Source organism: Schistocerca cancellata, chromosome 2, assembly GCF_023864275.1.
Source record: "Schistocerca cancellata isolate TAMUIC-IGC-003103 chromosome 2, iqSchCanc2.1, whole genome shotgun sequence".
Classification (NCBI taxonomy): domain Eukaryota; kingdom Metazoa; phylum Arthropoda; class Insecta; order Orthoptera; family Acrididae; genus Schistocerca; species Schistocerca cancellata.
In genome coordinates this window covers 1,091,544,058-1,091,560,283 of record NC_064627.1, presented here as the reverse complement: position 1 = coordinate 1,091,560,283, position 16,226 = coordinate 1,091,544,058, and the positions used below count along the sequence as shown (strand labels likewise).

The 16,226-nt window shown below is 35.8% G+C and overlaps 1 protein-coding gene across 1 annotated transcript in view; it reads left to right on the top strand.

Moving 5' to 3' along the window:
* The window catches only part of LOC126163107 (ryanodine receptor), a 737,240-nt gene that overhangs the window by 704,005 nt on the left and 17,009 nt on the right, over positions 1 to 16,226 (top strand). Inside the window, exons 93-98 of the mRNA XM_049920028.1 lie at positions 3,134 to 3,260; positions 6,664 to 6,783; positions 7,241 to 7,501; positions 9,923 to 10,053; positions 11,976 to 12,134; positions 13,273 to 13,333. Of these exons, the coding sequence (XP_049775985.1) occupies positions 3,134 to 3,260; positions 6,664 to 6,783; positions 7,241 to 7,501; positions 9,923 to 10,053; positions 11,976 to 12,134; positions 13,273 to 13,333 (859 nt within the window). The remainder of the gene's footprint in view (positions 1 to 3,133; positions 3,261 to 6,663; positions 6,784 to 7,240; positions 7,502 to 9,922; positions 10,054 to 11,975; positions 12,135 to 13,272; positions 13,334 to 16,226) is intronic.

Here is a 16,226-nt window from a genome sequence, read left to right as displayed (position 1 = left end):
CTCTTTCCATCATAGATACATGGGAAGCATTTCCTGTTGTATGACAATATTCTAATTTACTTAAAATGGTATTATATATTTAAAAAGAAAGATGATGAGACTTACCAAACAAAAGCGCTGGCAGGTCGATAGACACACAAACAAACACAAACATACACACAAAATTTTGTGTGTATGTTTGTGTTTGTGTGTGTTTGTTTGTGTGTCTATCGACCTGCCAGCGCTTTTGTTTGGTAAGTCTCATCATCTTTCTTTTTAAATATATTTTTCCCACGTGGAATGTTTCCCTCTATTATATTCATATCATTAAAATGGTATTATGATTTACACAATCAGATACCTTTGACAGATCACAAAATATGCCAGTAGCATGTAATTTACTGTCTACTGAATTAAACACATTCTCATTTTATGTCAAGATAGTCTTCTCAATATCAGAAGCTTTTAGAAATCTAAACTGTAACTTTGACAATATATTATTTGTTGTCAGATGGTTAAAAAGTTGATCATATATTACCTTTTCTAGAATTTTCGAGACTGCTGGCAAAAGTGAAATTGGATGGAAATTTGATGGTATTTCTTTATCTTCTTTCTTAAATAAAGGCTTAATTTCAGCATATTTCAAACATTCAGGAAACGTCTCACCGATAAATGACTGGTTACACTGGTAACTTAATTTATCAAAAAAAAATAATAAATTTTTGAAAATGTAATGTAACTGGATGGATAAAAAAAACGTACTCAGCAAGTAGCAGCAGGAGAACAGACATAAAAAAGTTATTATGTATACAAGCTTACAGAGCCAGTGGCTCCTTCTTCTGGCAGAAGGGTTGACGAGGAAGGAAAAAGAATGGTGAGGTTTAGGAAAATGGGTAGAATTGAGAAAAGTCACACAGAACCCCAGGTCAAGGGAGACTTAGCTGATGGGATGAATCTCAAGTCTTTATTTCTCATCCCATACGGTAAGTCTCCCCTGACCAGTGTTCTGGGTGAGTTTTCCGAACTCTACCCTTTTCCTAAACCTCACCAGCCCTATCCCTTCATCCCTCTTCCTCCCCCATCAACCCTTCTGCCAGAAGGAGGAGCAACTGGCTCCAAAATCTTGCATAAATAATAACCTTTTTATGTGTGTTCTCCAAATGACTTAATCTGCACTACAATATAAAGGAATGTCATCATTTATCATTGTAACAAAAATCTCAAAAAGTACTTAATCTGTTTACTTCAGATTTTTACATGATACTCTAATAACAATTTAGATGGACAAAGACTGTATTTTTTTAATTATATAATATATAAATATATATGTAATATGTAAAGGGAAAATATTGTTGCCAAAAACCTTACTTCAAATTTTTATGTGATGAAGTGACAAACATTCAGCCTGACAAAGGCTATATATTTCTTTTAAATAATGATGTACTGCTTTTCCGTTGAAACTGACCATGAGGAAGAAAGTGCTGTGCTGTGCTGTGCTGTGACAATGTAAGGTTTCAATTTGTTTCTTGCAGTCAGTTTCAGCTACAATATGAAGGCATGTAAGACATTAGGCAAATTGTTTCTCCCATATACATTCTTTGTCAATATATATAATTTCAAACAAAAATTGTATACGTGATGATATGCTATTTTGTTTTCTTTCTCACTGTAAATTTTATAGAAAACAGTAAAGTTATATTTATGGTTTATCAACTTATGATTAGAATACTACTACAGAATCTGAATCATGTGGAACTTTGTAATCCTACTGATTTTCAAGTTAAAACTGTGTGAAACGCTGCTACTTAAGCTGTTATCCTCAGATATCCAGCAGCTGCAGAGGTTTCCCTTATAACCCATACACCAGTGAAGCAAACCAATTAACTCATTCATTCTAAGCTACTTGAACCCCCAATCAAGGTTTCATTTGCAATAACAATAAGGCTCAAGCTCAGAAAGAGGGAAGAAGGGGACAGAGGGGTGAGGGGGGGAAACAGACACAGAGAGAGGGAGGAGGAGATGAACAGAGAAGAGGGGAGGAGGGAGAGGAGATGGACAAAGAGAGGAGGGGAGGAAATGGGGAGGTAGCAGGAAATAGAAGGAGTTTATGATATATATCTAATTTTCATAAATATTTAGCAATTGCAGAACGTTGCAGGGTTTGTTAGTATGTTACTAAATGCAGAAGCACACACTTTAATTAACTTTGTTGATATTGTGTCATAACCACTAGAATTTTTTTTTATTTTAAAGGTTTTGTGGTGGACATTACTTCTACTGGTGTAGTGAGGGCCATATTCATATTACTGAGTTGTTTGTATTGACTGGTCTGACACATTCCATGACAGTATCTACTGAACCTGACAACTTATCATCTTATCAGTAACAGTTATGAAATGCCTGTTAAAAAGTTTTGCAACACTGCACACCGGTTACCAATGTATCATTTTCTCTTAATCCTATCTGCTCTTCATTTTTGCTTCTACCGGTCTCCTCCCTAACTGTATCCTATATTGTCTTTATTTTGCTGTCGGATGTGATTATCTTTTCTTGCAGTGCCTTTGCTTGTATTTCCATGTTACTGTCATTAATATTTTGCAAAATGTTGCATTTTTGATTCATGCTATGAGCACTGTATACATCGATCAAGTTCATGTCTTTGAGGAATGTCCTAAAATAATCAGTTTTTGGCTTACTGACTACCCCCTTGAATTCAGATTTTGTAGATTTTATTTCCTGTTCAGTATGAGCATTTAAAAAAAAGGAACTGCATGTCATGGCCAGAGAGGCCACAGACTATTGGTTTCTATAAAGGTAATATCAATGGCTGTTGGTGAACAGTTAGCTGCACCAGTTGGAAAGTTTATGGCAGGAATCAAATTTAATCATAGCAACTAGCAAATTCTTACTGGAAAAGCTTTTTAAAAAAATCTGCATTGAAATCACCAGCAGCCACTTTCTCTTTGTTTTCTGCTTAATGTCATATGTTCAATAATTGACAAAAAAAACTGGCTTATTACATGTTTTTCAGCATACTAAACAAGGTTTTATCATATTGTTGTGCTTCTTATCTTCTGCATTGTCAGCTACTTCGTTCTCGTGGTGGTTATGTCAAACTTTTGGAAGGTAATGTGTTGCTTTTTGTATTCAACAGTGGTGATGCAGCACGCAAAGCTGCAGCTGCAACTGCCGAGGCAGCAGTACAGCAGCAGGCTGCAATGGCAGCTGTTGAAGCGGAATCCAAGCAGGAAGTTGTGGTTGAACCATCAGCAATGTCCCAGGTCAGTCACTCTTCTTAAAAACTGAATAAATAATGTGTGTCAGTGATGGAGAAGTTCAGTTGTGCTGAGAAAGATAGTAATACCTTTGCCCAATATTGCTGCTCTGAGGAATAAATATGTAATGTGAAAAATAAAGCACCATTCAATGTGAAAAGCAGCAGAGTATTTGGTACTGCATATCCACTATTTAAAGCATTGGCTTGTGTTTCTTGAAGGTATATGTATTATTTGAAAATTAACATGCTCTTCATTTCTTTTGTGGGATAAATAAGGTCACCAGCCACATTAAATTAATATGTTGAGGGTTTCCACTACATGAATGTTAACAGTACAGTCAAAATCACTCCACTAGCACCAATAATAAGAATAAATCCATATTCAAACTGTATCACCTTGAGGTGGTGACAAAATTATCTGATACAAATGTTCATTTGTGAGTGAGGGGGCTGAAAAAAAATTTATCACTTAATCCAATTGTTGAGTTGCCTTAATTTCTCAAGAAATCAGAACCATTAGCTGTGTTCTTGGTCAGGCACTCCTCTTAAAGGAAAGCCGGGAGTTAGATATGTGTGGCTGTTTTAAAGGAAGTAGTTGATTTCAAAATTTAATTCCTCAGAAGCTGAAGAACATAAAATGACAAATCCACCATTAGCTGAAACAGAAAAATTTAAAGTTCTTTGCAGCCAACTTGAGTACCAGATGTGTAACAACAAATGGCAAAATGGTAGCTTCTTTCTTACTACTGACAAATCGTGGCATACGTTGTTTTATTTATTTACATACAAACAGCATGCGCATTCTGTGGATCCATTTGTGGGAACATGTCACTTGAATGTGGAGCATATCAGTACATCGAATATAAATGCTAGTGAGTCTGGTCCCACAATGATAACAGTGCAACAGTAATGAAATGAATAAAGGACCTTGCCTAATACGACGGTGTGGGTCTCCCGCATCATTCCCCCATGCTCTGTCAAGGAGTATGAGACTTCGGCAACAGTAGTAGTGGTAACGATATTAGTAATAGCAACAGTAGTACTGTAAACTTTACAGGGAATGATATATTCAGCATTATTTTTCCTTTACTGTTGTAATCTGAAATACATATTTTCACAGATGTTAGTATAGAAGGTTATGCAGTTATAGCTCAAAGATTATATAAAATAAGGAAATTAGTCACAGGAAATGTGTTTAAGACATTATTAAATTGATTTAACTGACGTTTCTCTTTAATTTTTTGTGAACAACAGAGCTTCACTTACAGATTTTTATTTGTTACTGTTAACGAATACTTCTACAAAGTAAAATAGGGTATCAAGCAGGGACTTCTCTCTCTCTCTCTCTCTCTCTCTCTCTCTCTCTCTCTCTCTCTCTCTCTCTCTCTCTCTCTCTTTTAGTACTAAATGCTTTGGCTCAGAAGGGTGTCATCTTTTCTTTTCTTCACAGTTATTCTCATGATGTTGACAGTCGGTTTCATATGGAGCAGAGTTATTTACAAGAGGCATACTGCGAAGTGCTAAATTGTTTGAATACATAACAGTGCAAGGTTCAGGCAGATACATTACTGATCATTATTGGTATATGTTTTTTGCACACTAGAATATCCTTGTCACCTATCACCTTTGTTATTTGTAGTACAATTGAGTCCATTTAGTGTCTGGAGAAAATGATATTCCCAGTTGTTACTGCCAGATCTTTATTAGGTCCAAGTATACTGATCTTCTTTCAGCTTTTGCCATGGAAAAAGAAAGCAAATGAATGTTGCACACATGGCAGTGCAACTGAAATAATTAACCTTCAGCAAATAACTGTCTTGCTCAACTGTTACTGTAGGATTTTCACACATCCAAATTCTATCTTTTGGTGATTAACGTTATTGGAAAGAAAAAAAAAATGTTGGCTCATTCAGAAAAACTAATTGTTCTGAAAAATTTCCTGCTCCCATCACCTATAGAAATGCAGAGCAAAATTCAAACCTGTCGTGGGCATCATGGTGCAATAAGTGTAACAGCTATGGCTTCAACTGTAGATAGTCTTCCAGCTATACCAGAGATTGAGAAATGTCTGGTTTACTGTACGCTCAAGTTATGAAGAGAAAAGTTTGAAACATGCTGCTTCATTTTCAAGAGATGTGTGTACTTATATTTAATCCAGCTCCTGCCTCTGTCATGACTTTACTTAAGAAAGTAGAAAAAAAAATGAAGAAGTTTCCAATTTGCTATCCCATCATATGTTACCAAGGGAAGACTAAAAGTTAAGAGGTGTAGCTAAGTCCTACTGTGTATGGCTAAAACACACTTAAAGCTGCATGGAATATTGTGCTCTGCAATTTGGGTGTAACTTTTAGTGATGAAAACAAATTGTATTCTTGTCTTGTTAGCTATTATTGTGAGAAAAGCCTAACTACCCCCCATTCATCTGCTGTCATCTGTCATCACAATTTGTATGTTTTTACTATCCTAGAATTTCCTTTGTCAGACTATTTTTGTCTGCTATCATTTTGGTTACTTAAAGTACAGTTGAGTCTATTTTCTTTATTAATATCATCTGTCAGTAGTAAATACTGCCTATATTGAAACCCTACAGAAGAATGTTGAAGATTAGATGGGTAGATCATATAACTAATGAGGAGGTATTGAATAGAATTGGGGAGAAGAGAAGTTTGTGGCACAACTTGACTAGAATAAGGGATCGGTTGGTAGGACATATTCTGAGGCATCAAGGGATCACCAATTTAGTATTGGAGGGCAGCGTGGAGGGTAAAAATCGTAGAAGGAGACCAAGAGATGAATACACTAAACAGATTCAGAAGGATGTAGGTTGCAGTAGTTACTGGGAGATGAAGAAGCTTGCACAGGATAGAGTAGCATGGAGAGCTGCATCAAACCAGTCTCAGGACTGAAGACCACAACAACAACAACAACATATTGAAACCCCTAATAAGCAGAATGGTAATGAGCAGAAATTAAAGTAGATTTAAACAAATTATGTGGTTAGCATTCAGAGTATAATAAGCAGGCAAAGATTCATATATACTGAAAAATTTAACTATGTCTCTGTTTCACTACCCCAGTTTCTGTGGTCATGTTTGAGTTAGTTGATTTGTTTGTGTCTTCATTTTGTTTGGTTTATTGCAACTGACCATTGTTTAACCAAACATGATTTCTACTGTTGGACTTAATGTTAGTTCTCACAACTTATCGATATGATATATTCTGGCAACATATTTTATGGAAGCAAAACATATCTTGAACGGTACCAGCATCATGGCAATTTTATTTGTGCCTAATAATTTAACATAGAAAACAGTATTACCAAAATACTTAGTACATGTTACTCCATGTTAGGACAAAAGCTCTGCAGATTAAATTATCAATACTGACTATTGTTCTTTTATCTTTAGATTGACTTCAGCGAGTATACAAAGAGGGCTGTAAGTTTCCTTGCACGCAACTTCTACAACTTGAAATATGTTGCTTTAGTGCTTGCCTTCTGCATCAACTTCATGCTGTTATTTTATAAAGTGAGTACAGTAGCTTTAAATTTGTTTTTAAGAAACTTCTGAAAGTATATTAAGAGTGGTATTGTAGGCATGCATAGAAATAGATATACAACACTGTGTGTGAGGGAGTTGAACATTGTGGTTGGACAGAGCTATCCTCTGGTTCTTCATGGTAAAGCAAGCTGATACTAGACACTGTGAATTTATCTGAAGAGGACAGACATTGTGTATCAAAACAAAAATGATCATCACTGCGTAAAAAGTGCATCAGCAGATTGTAATAAAAGACGTTTAATAGTTTTATTGTTTGTTAATGTAATGAAGACTAATCTGAAATGAGAAATCAGTAATAATCTAATCAGTTGCAATAATAGCTTAGAAACTTCTTATTTTGAAACACTATACGTTGTCCATAGACTAAAGTTTTGTTGCTCATGATATTGTAAACTGCATTAAAATTATCAAATAACTCTTCTAGGTCACAACTCTTGGTGGTGATGATGACGAAAATGGCAATGGCTCAGGAGAAGAAGTGGCTGATTTAATGGAAGAACTCTCAATGGAAGTGAATTCTACAGAAGTGGGAAGTGCAGAAAATGGAAGTGGTGAAGAAGAAGAACCATTAGAGCTAGTCCATGTAGATGAAGACTTTTTCTACATGGAACACGTGTTACGATTAATGGCGTTATTGCATTCCATAGTCTCATTAGCAATGCTCATTGCATATTACCACTTGAAGGTAAAAATCATTACAGTTACTACATTTTTCTTATTACTGAGGCAAGGAAGCCTATAAGGTTTGAAAATATGATAGAATGGATAGAGTGGATAAAATTATATTTTTTCTATGATAAGTATATGTAAAAATTCAACACAGTAGGTAAATATTCAGGTAATAGGTGGGAAGACTACATGTTAGTAAGTTTTTGTATAGAACAATGAGGAAAGGGCACTATCTCATAGTGAATATTTTTATACTATGAAGTTAACGTTCAATCTGTAAGTATTTTCTAGTTTGGCATAAGCAAACTTGTCAGCAACAGTTCCTTTTTTTATTTTTAGTCGTCTGTTAATTATTTAATGTAGATACAGACTGAAATATAAGAAGATATTAGGATAGAATAGGTTTATCATTCACAAGTATAGCTAAAGGCACCTGTAATTGAATGACTGCACAAGATTAACATCTTGTAATGTGGGTCCCCAGCCTATATTAATTGTTTGCAGGATGTCATTTTCCACTTGTAGTGGTAGACGTTTTTATTCTGTTATCGCAATATAGGCATTACTCAATTTTTAAGCATAAATATTTAATGCTCTGTCACAGTGCACATATAAGTTACAAGTAATGATAAACTTGTAGGGTTGCATCTCACTTACAGCAATGGACAAAACGTCTGTGATCACTGATACAAGTAACATAGTGCTTAAACTTGTGCTATTCACACGCAGGTTGGAAAACAGGCTATTTTTCAGCCAGCATGTGAATAACAAGTAACTTTGCTTATTTCAGTAATCACACCTGTTAATTCCATTGCTATCAATTGGGACACAACCATACATGATCTAATAAAGTCTTATCTAACTAAGAGAAAGCAGTGTGTACTATTAAAAATGGCAAGTTGAACACACTGACATGAATTGTGGGGTTCTTCAAGGTTCAGTACTAGGACCCCTTCTTTTCTTTATTTCTATAAATAACAGAAATACTGTTCCCCAATCTCAAAGATAATTCTGTAAGCTGATAATACATCTGTTTTGTGCAAGCATAAAGATTATGACCAATTAAAAGTGTTATGCAGCTGTAGTACAAATGAAATCATTCAGTGCTTCAATGAAAGTCATCCCAGTGTCAGCACCAAGAAAACAGCAGTAATGGTTTTTAATTTCTGCAGACTTGCTGATTTTGAAACAGTTTTGTACTGGAACTGATGCTGATTTTAAAGAGAACCGTGTAAAATTCCTAGGAATAAAAATACATAATACACTTCAGTGGGATATGCACATGTTCCATGTTCACTCTTTGATAAGCAAACTGGCTAAAAGTACATTTGCATTAAATATGCTTAGTGAATACTGCAATCATACCCATGTACTACAGACTGCTTATCATGCTTGGAGTTGTCCTGTATAAACTATGGAATAAAAGTATGGGGTGTCTCAACACAAGCAAATCTTTACAAGCTTTAAAAGTTATAGAAGAAGGCTGTAAGAATAATTTGTGCTGCCAAACCAAAAACAGAGTGCAAGCTCTGACCTGCACAAACACATCACTGGAAACAAAGATCAGTTTCATCTCATAAGCCATAGAAATGCATAGTATCAAAGAAACCCACTTCATGCAGAACTGAGGTTTTTCAATGGATTGTGGAGTTCAGTCACATCTCTCCTCCAGCAAAATTTAAAACCAGACTAAAAGGGTATTGATTGCCAACCCAAGCTGCTCAAGAGATGAGTATCTCTGCATTGTACAGAATAAAGATAATTTTGTATAGGCTTAATACTAGTCTGTTAGTACTGTTAAATGTAATCACCTGACAGGTGTTAGTTGCAATGGTGAAATCCGAATCAGAGTCTCACATATAACTAAATTACTGATAAACCTGTCTTGCCATATCACAGTTTGCTATAAAATGTATGTAAAAAATGTGTATGTATATTCGCTCATTATGAAATGGCAAATTCATAAAATCATTTAACATTGAATAAAGTTATTATTAGTATTACAAGACATCATTACTTATAACTTATATCTGTGCCATGGTATGGCATCAAATACTTTTTCATGCTTGTCAGTAGCATAATGCCAAATTTGCAATTGCTGATTCAAAACTTCAATGGCCATGAATAGAAAATGAAATCCCTTGCGTAAGACGTTTCATGTTGCACAGTAGTAATGGAGGGAAAGAAAGCTGATGAGCTGAGTGGATGGCTTGTGTGTGTGTGTGTGTGTGTGTGTGTGTGTGTGTGTGTGTGTGTGTGGCGAAGAGAATAAATGAATCTGTATTTTGTGGCATAAATATTTTATTGTGTAAGGGATCATATTTCACTTTATCTTTCATTTTTAATTTAATTAGCTAGTATTGATAATCTTCTGACTTTCTTTCTAAATATTCAGTTAGTGTCATTTTTAAACCAAGTTTTAATTGTAAACCAACAGGTACCACTGGCCATATTCAAAAGAGAGAAAGAAATTGCCAGGAGATTGGAATTTGATGGCTTGTACATAGTTGAGCAGCCAGAGGATGATGATATAAAATCCCATTGGGACAAGCTGGTGATATCTGCAAAGTAAGTTTTAGAAAATTGATTACCTTTGTTTGATAAACATGACTTTATATAAGCTTTACATAAACATGAGGATGGAAGTGGAAAGAACATAAAACAATGATTCTGAACTTGATAGACGGCAGTGCTTTGGGATATGTAATTCTTCTACACTGTTTTGGTGTGTTTACTGGGGCAAGTTAAAACTGTCCTCCAGACTGGGGTACCTCCCTTTTGCAGGCTGTGCTACCAAAGCACACCTTGTACACTAAATCTAAGTTTCTGTACAAAAAGCACAGAAGCCCTCCCAAGATGCTGTAGGAGAAGAATTGACATAGGAGGATGTGTTCGGTTCTCCATAGCATGAGGCATGTTACTGAGAAGGAATTCTATTACTTTGTCGAGTATGTGCATTCTTGATTTTACGTGACAAGTTAAAACTGTGCCCTGAACATGGACTCAAACCCAGATGCCTATATTTTGTGGGAAGTGCATAACAGACTTTCAGGGCCTTTACATGCTTTTACACACCATTCTGTGGATGTTTGTCTCTTTCAGATAGTTTTGTGAGTCACACTCTACCTTCACTACCTTGCATTTCTTTGGGAGTCTGGTTCTCCCATAGCACCCTTTTGTGTGTCTCATTTCATGTTTAATTTATGAAAAGCATACTGTTGTGGGTAAGGTGCTAAATGATTTGTACCTCAGTGTTCTGTAAGAATATATTTCTGAAAATTTTTAATGTAGTATTATTCTCATTATATTGTGAGTTAATTTTTATTAGTACTGGTGCTGCAAATCATATATAAAATAAATAAAACACCAATTATGGGTTACGCCTGTTCCCAACTGTTACCCACAAGGCAGGACAAGGTGCGGTCTGTGATCATGAGATGTGTGATCATCATTTGCCAATATCTCCAGCAGTTATTGCCAGTAGATGAATTCTGATAGTGCTGCTGCTTCTTTATTTAGGCTGCTTCTCATTTGGCCTCACAAAGCTGAGTAGATCCTGAGACCTGAGTTTATCCCTTACGGGAATACAGCCAGGTGATGTTGTCAACACTTGCCACTGATTCAGACCTGTTAAGATCTAAGGAGATACTGGGAATCAAACACCAAAGGCAGTGATGCTAACCATTCAGCCACAGAGGCAGTCTGAGATCATATTATTGTTATTTGTATGTGATGTCTATTTCTGCATGTCTAATGTATTTACTGAATCTGTAGAGATTTTATAATATTGGAACCCTTGAAGGATGCACTCCTTATACACCATAAATTATGTACATAGTAATCCCCAGTTTGGACTTCACTTAATAAAATGAGAACTTTCACAACTTGACGCTTGAAAGTACAGTTTGATTTCCTCTCTGCATGGAATGTACATAGCCATTTCAATAGAAATTCAGTCATTATTTGTAGGGTTCCCTTGTAACAATATTTAAGGGCAGACACAGTTTTTTTTTAAATTGACATTAGGTCCCCAAACATTCTTTGGCAACAGCAAAATATCCTAGATTTTCATTTTATGTAGCTTGGCCTTTGTGTCCTATTTTTAAACTAATCTCCTGACTTTATAACAGCTTTCTTTCAGAACACTGCACAAATTTGCCTCAATATGATTTCATTCTCTTTCCTGTGAGTTGAATTAATATTAAGTTCTACATTTTGTCGAACTTGTCCAGCTAGAGATAGAAGTACTTTTTATTAAATTTCCCTTGGTTATTTCTGTTATTGCATACCCTTGAGGAGTGTTGGCATTACACTTTATTATGTTGAAAAATTGAGCTGTGTCAAGTCTCAGGTTAATATATAATATAGGTATTATCAAAAAGTCATAGGTGTTCTGTTCCTATGAATAACATTACATATTTGGACTTAACTTCATCTGTTTTACTACTTTACAACATAGTCCTGTGACTGCAAATTTTTAATCTTTTCAGGTCATTCCCAGTTAACTACTGGGATAAATTTGTGAAGAAAAAGGTCCGTCAAAAGTACAGTGAGACATATGATTTTGATTCCATCAGTAATTTACTAGGAATGGAGAAGACATCTTTCAGTGCACAGGAAGAGGAAGGAGGATCTGGCTTCATCAACTTGTAAGTGTTTCTTTAGTTGTGGCATTCCTCATTTCAGTGTATCTCCACTGCAACTAAGACCTAATTATATTATCTTCACAAGGGTGTTCATTGTGTACAAAATAAAAAGATAATCTTTTGATACAAAACCAAAAATGTAAATTTGGAGTAGTGTACTTAAAATGTATTCTGTCTTATGGAAAATCAGTTGTATGTCAGAAAATTTCAACAAATGCTGTTGGTTGGATGCATGTCATGTCATACTGTTGTTGGAACTGTAAGAAAGGAGAATGAGAAAACAGAATGTTCATTTGAATGCTCAAGCTACAGTGGATTAAGAAATGTACATTGCAACTTACTGTCATTAATGAGCAAATATTTATCAGATAAGGAGAAGGCTCACTTTAGTGTAAAATACTTCTAGCGAATGAAAATAGTTATCTGAACGACAGTAGCTTGCCAGAAAGGGTGCGAAATGCTTATGCAGTCAAATCTTATGTGGCCACAAGCAGAGTGATTTGCAAATCCTTACAGATTGTTATTCCTGTTGTCATCATGGTTAATGGTAACTGTGGTGTTGTTACTACTACTAGTAGTGAGGTAGTGTTAGTGGTGAGGATGACAGACAGGAAAAAGAATGCAGAGATTCATAAAATATAAGATTTACATTCCCAGGGACATAATATTGAGTGGCAATGAAATTTTTTGACTTGTGTCAGATCAGGACTCAGCTTAGCATCATTAAATTTTACTGTCTGCCATGTGAGGAATCCTCCAATGCAGTTCAAGTTTTTTTCCATTTTGGTACTTCTATCTTGCAGTTCCTACTCAACATAATATTGTATTCAATATCAGAATGTCATTATGAGTGTCATTCAGTTTTAACTACAGGAAGTGTCATTACAGAGTACTTTCTACGGCAGAATGAAAGAAAGATGCAGTATGGTTGAGATTGCAGTTTTAAGCTCACAGCACTAGCTAATAGAATAGATTCATGTGTAGTGCATGTCTAATGACAGCACATATCAGGAAGTGCTGAAACTGAAAATGAACTATTGTAGCAGGCCTATGCAGATGTATATTTGGTTTCTTTCCCTTTAAAAATATGTAAATACAGAGATTTTCAGAATTTTGTTAATCCATTGTGTATTTTTTCCAGCATTGCAAATATTGATTGGAGGTACCAGATTTGGAAATCAGGTGTAACAATAACAGATAATGTAAGTACTGGTTTTGGTAATTTGAATTATGTTCCACTGGACATTTGCAGTATAGCACAGGGTTTCAGAAAAATTCTACAACTACATTCACATTATAAATCCACCATATGGTCACAGCATTTTCCCCTCTTGTTCTCGTCATGACTACTGCACCAGAATAATGATCTCATGTACACTGTTATAAGTTCCCAAATCTCTCTAATTTTACAATTTTTAACCTTGTATTTGAATGTTCATAGGGACAGAGCACTAAAAGACCTAAGCAGGAACTTGACTTTATGTATGGCTGAATCCTTCAACTGTATTTAAAGTTTGTGCCTAATTTTCCACCAATTTCAGCATTACAGTGCATCTTCTTAAGGTCTGTTTATGGTAAACTGGACAACTATGCAGTTAACAGGCTAAGAACCATAGAACACCTCAATAGGATGCACAATCAGATTGACGTCCATGATGATGTATCCCTTCCTCTCTGTATATGATATTTACAGTGCCAGCAGATCAACTAACGTGATGTTGATGTGCTAGCACAGTCAAGGTCATAAGCAGGAAGGAAGAAATACATAACTGCAGGCAACTGTTTGATTGTGCCCTCTAACAACGTGTCTTATTGCGGTTACCTGGTTATCATAGAGGTGCCTGAAAATGGTATGTGGTGCTGGAATTAATGCAAATAAAGCAAGATCTTTAATATAGCTGAAGCATTAATCCATACATAAAAATATTGTAATAAATCTGGCATTCCGTGATGTATATGAAGATGTATATACAAATGTAAACTGAAACATGGCACCTGCAGTAGATGATATTTCCTCCAAATTACTAAGATCTTTCGGTGAACCAACCATGATAAAACCATTCCATTTGTACCTAATATACATAAGACAGATAAAATATGTTCAGATTGCAAGAAAAACAAAATAATTCCAGTTGTAAGGCAAATGTAACAGGTGTGAATATTACCATCAGTTTGATAAGTCATTGTTGCAAAATATTAACACAAATTACTTACAGAAGATTGGGAAGACTTTTAGAATGTCTCATCACGGAAAATCACTGTGGGTTATGAAGAAATTTAGGAGCACACAAGCCAATACTGACAACAAAGTATCTTAGAAGATAGCCTGAGAGAGAGAAACTTACATTTATCAAACAATGGAAGATCCAGGATGGAATAATGACAATATTATGAAAAGGATAGATTTCTACTTACCATATAGAGGAGATGTGTAGTTGCAGACAGGCTCAACAAAAAGAATGCTAAACGTGAAGTTTTGGCCAAACGGCCTTCTTCTAAATTAGACACTCTCTCTCTCTTGCTTTCTCTGTCACACACAAACACACACACACACACATATAACCACTGTCTTCAGCCAATGAGGCAGCCAGAGGCAGTGGTCGTGTGTGAGGTGCGTTCGCATGAATGTGTGTGTGTTGTTTACTTAAGAAAAAGGCCTTTTGCCCAAAAGCTCATATGTTTAGCAGTCTTTTTGTTTTGCCTGTCTGTCACTCTGCATCTCCATAATATAAACATATATTATAATATTTGCAGGTCTAGAAAAAGCTTTTGACAGTGTTGACTGAAATAACAACATGAATTAAGATAGATTGCTTCTTACCATGCAGAGGTGGCATAGAGCAGTGGACAAGCTCATTTACAAATAGACTGTAGGATGTTTTTTAGCTATTGAACAACATCCTTCTCAAATGAAGAAACGCTCAGACATATTTATCTAACAAAAGATTTTCTCCAGTAGCTAAAAAACATCAACAGTCTACTTGTAAACGGGTCTGTTCACTGCTCATTGTCTGCTCTATGTGGTAAGTAGTAATATAACATAATTTATATTGTTATTCCATTCCAGATATTTATCGACTGGAATTGAAAATCTAAAAGAAGCAGGGATTAAATAAAGGGAGCAAAATGTTAATATATAATCTGTTCAGAAACGAGACTGCAGTTGTAAGAGCTGAAGGGCAGGAAAGGTAGTCTGTCGGTACAAACTGTGCAGACTGTCATTCAATTATTGGAACCTGCGTGAACTTGATATGATGGAACCACACTACGCGAAAACTCCCTTGAACAGTTAATGGTAGCTTTATTGATCACAGTCACAGCAGACACAGAAAATAAATTGGCCTGTTCAACTGTTGCGCACTTGCAGTTCAAAATTACATAACATGCAGAGAACAAAACATCAGAGTTATCTTGTAACTATGCACAATCTAATTACAGGCATGTAGGCCACAAAATATAAAAAGCATAATCAGTGTGTGTGTGTGTGTGTGTGTGTGTGTGTGTGTGTGTGTGTGTGTGTTACTAGTGCAAAGTAATGGTAATGATTTTATTAACTCAAAAATGTATTGATACACAGTATACATACTCATAAATAGTCACCAAAACTGTTGCCACATTTATCCCATTGCAACACAAGCCAGTCGATTCCATCCTTGAAGAAGCTGTTAGGCTGCTGTTGGATCCAGGCCTGGACCCAGTCACATACATCGACGTCCGTTGCAAACGATGTCCGAGATAGCTTATTTTAGAGGTCCAGGGTGATTCTGTAGTTGTCCAGGACTAAAGCATTCCCTTCCACAACCATTTCCAGTGTGATGATATGATAATCTGGTCCAGGACGAGCATTGTCTTCCAGTGACTCACACCCCTCAAGGAATCATTTGCGCCATTCCACAACAATTGAATGACTCAGATTGTACTCACTATTGATATATTTCATGGCTGCCAACTCCCTCCACCACCAAAAATTGAATCAATCTTCATTGTTCCTGCTTACTTGCCTGCATGTTCGGTAGAGGACGAAAACTTGTGTAGCATCAAATGGTGCCTACGCGTCAGTCTCTCTACCAGTAGATGGTGCCACCATACCTGCAG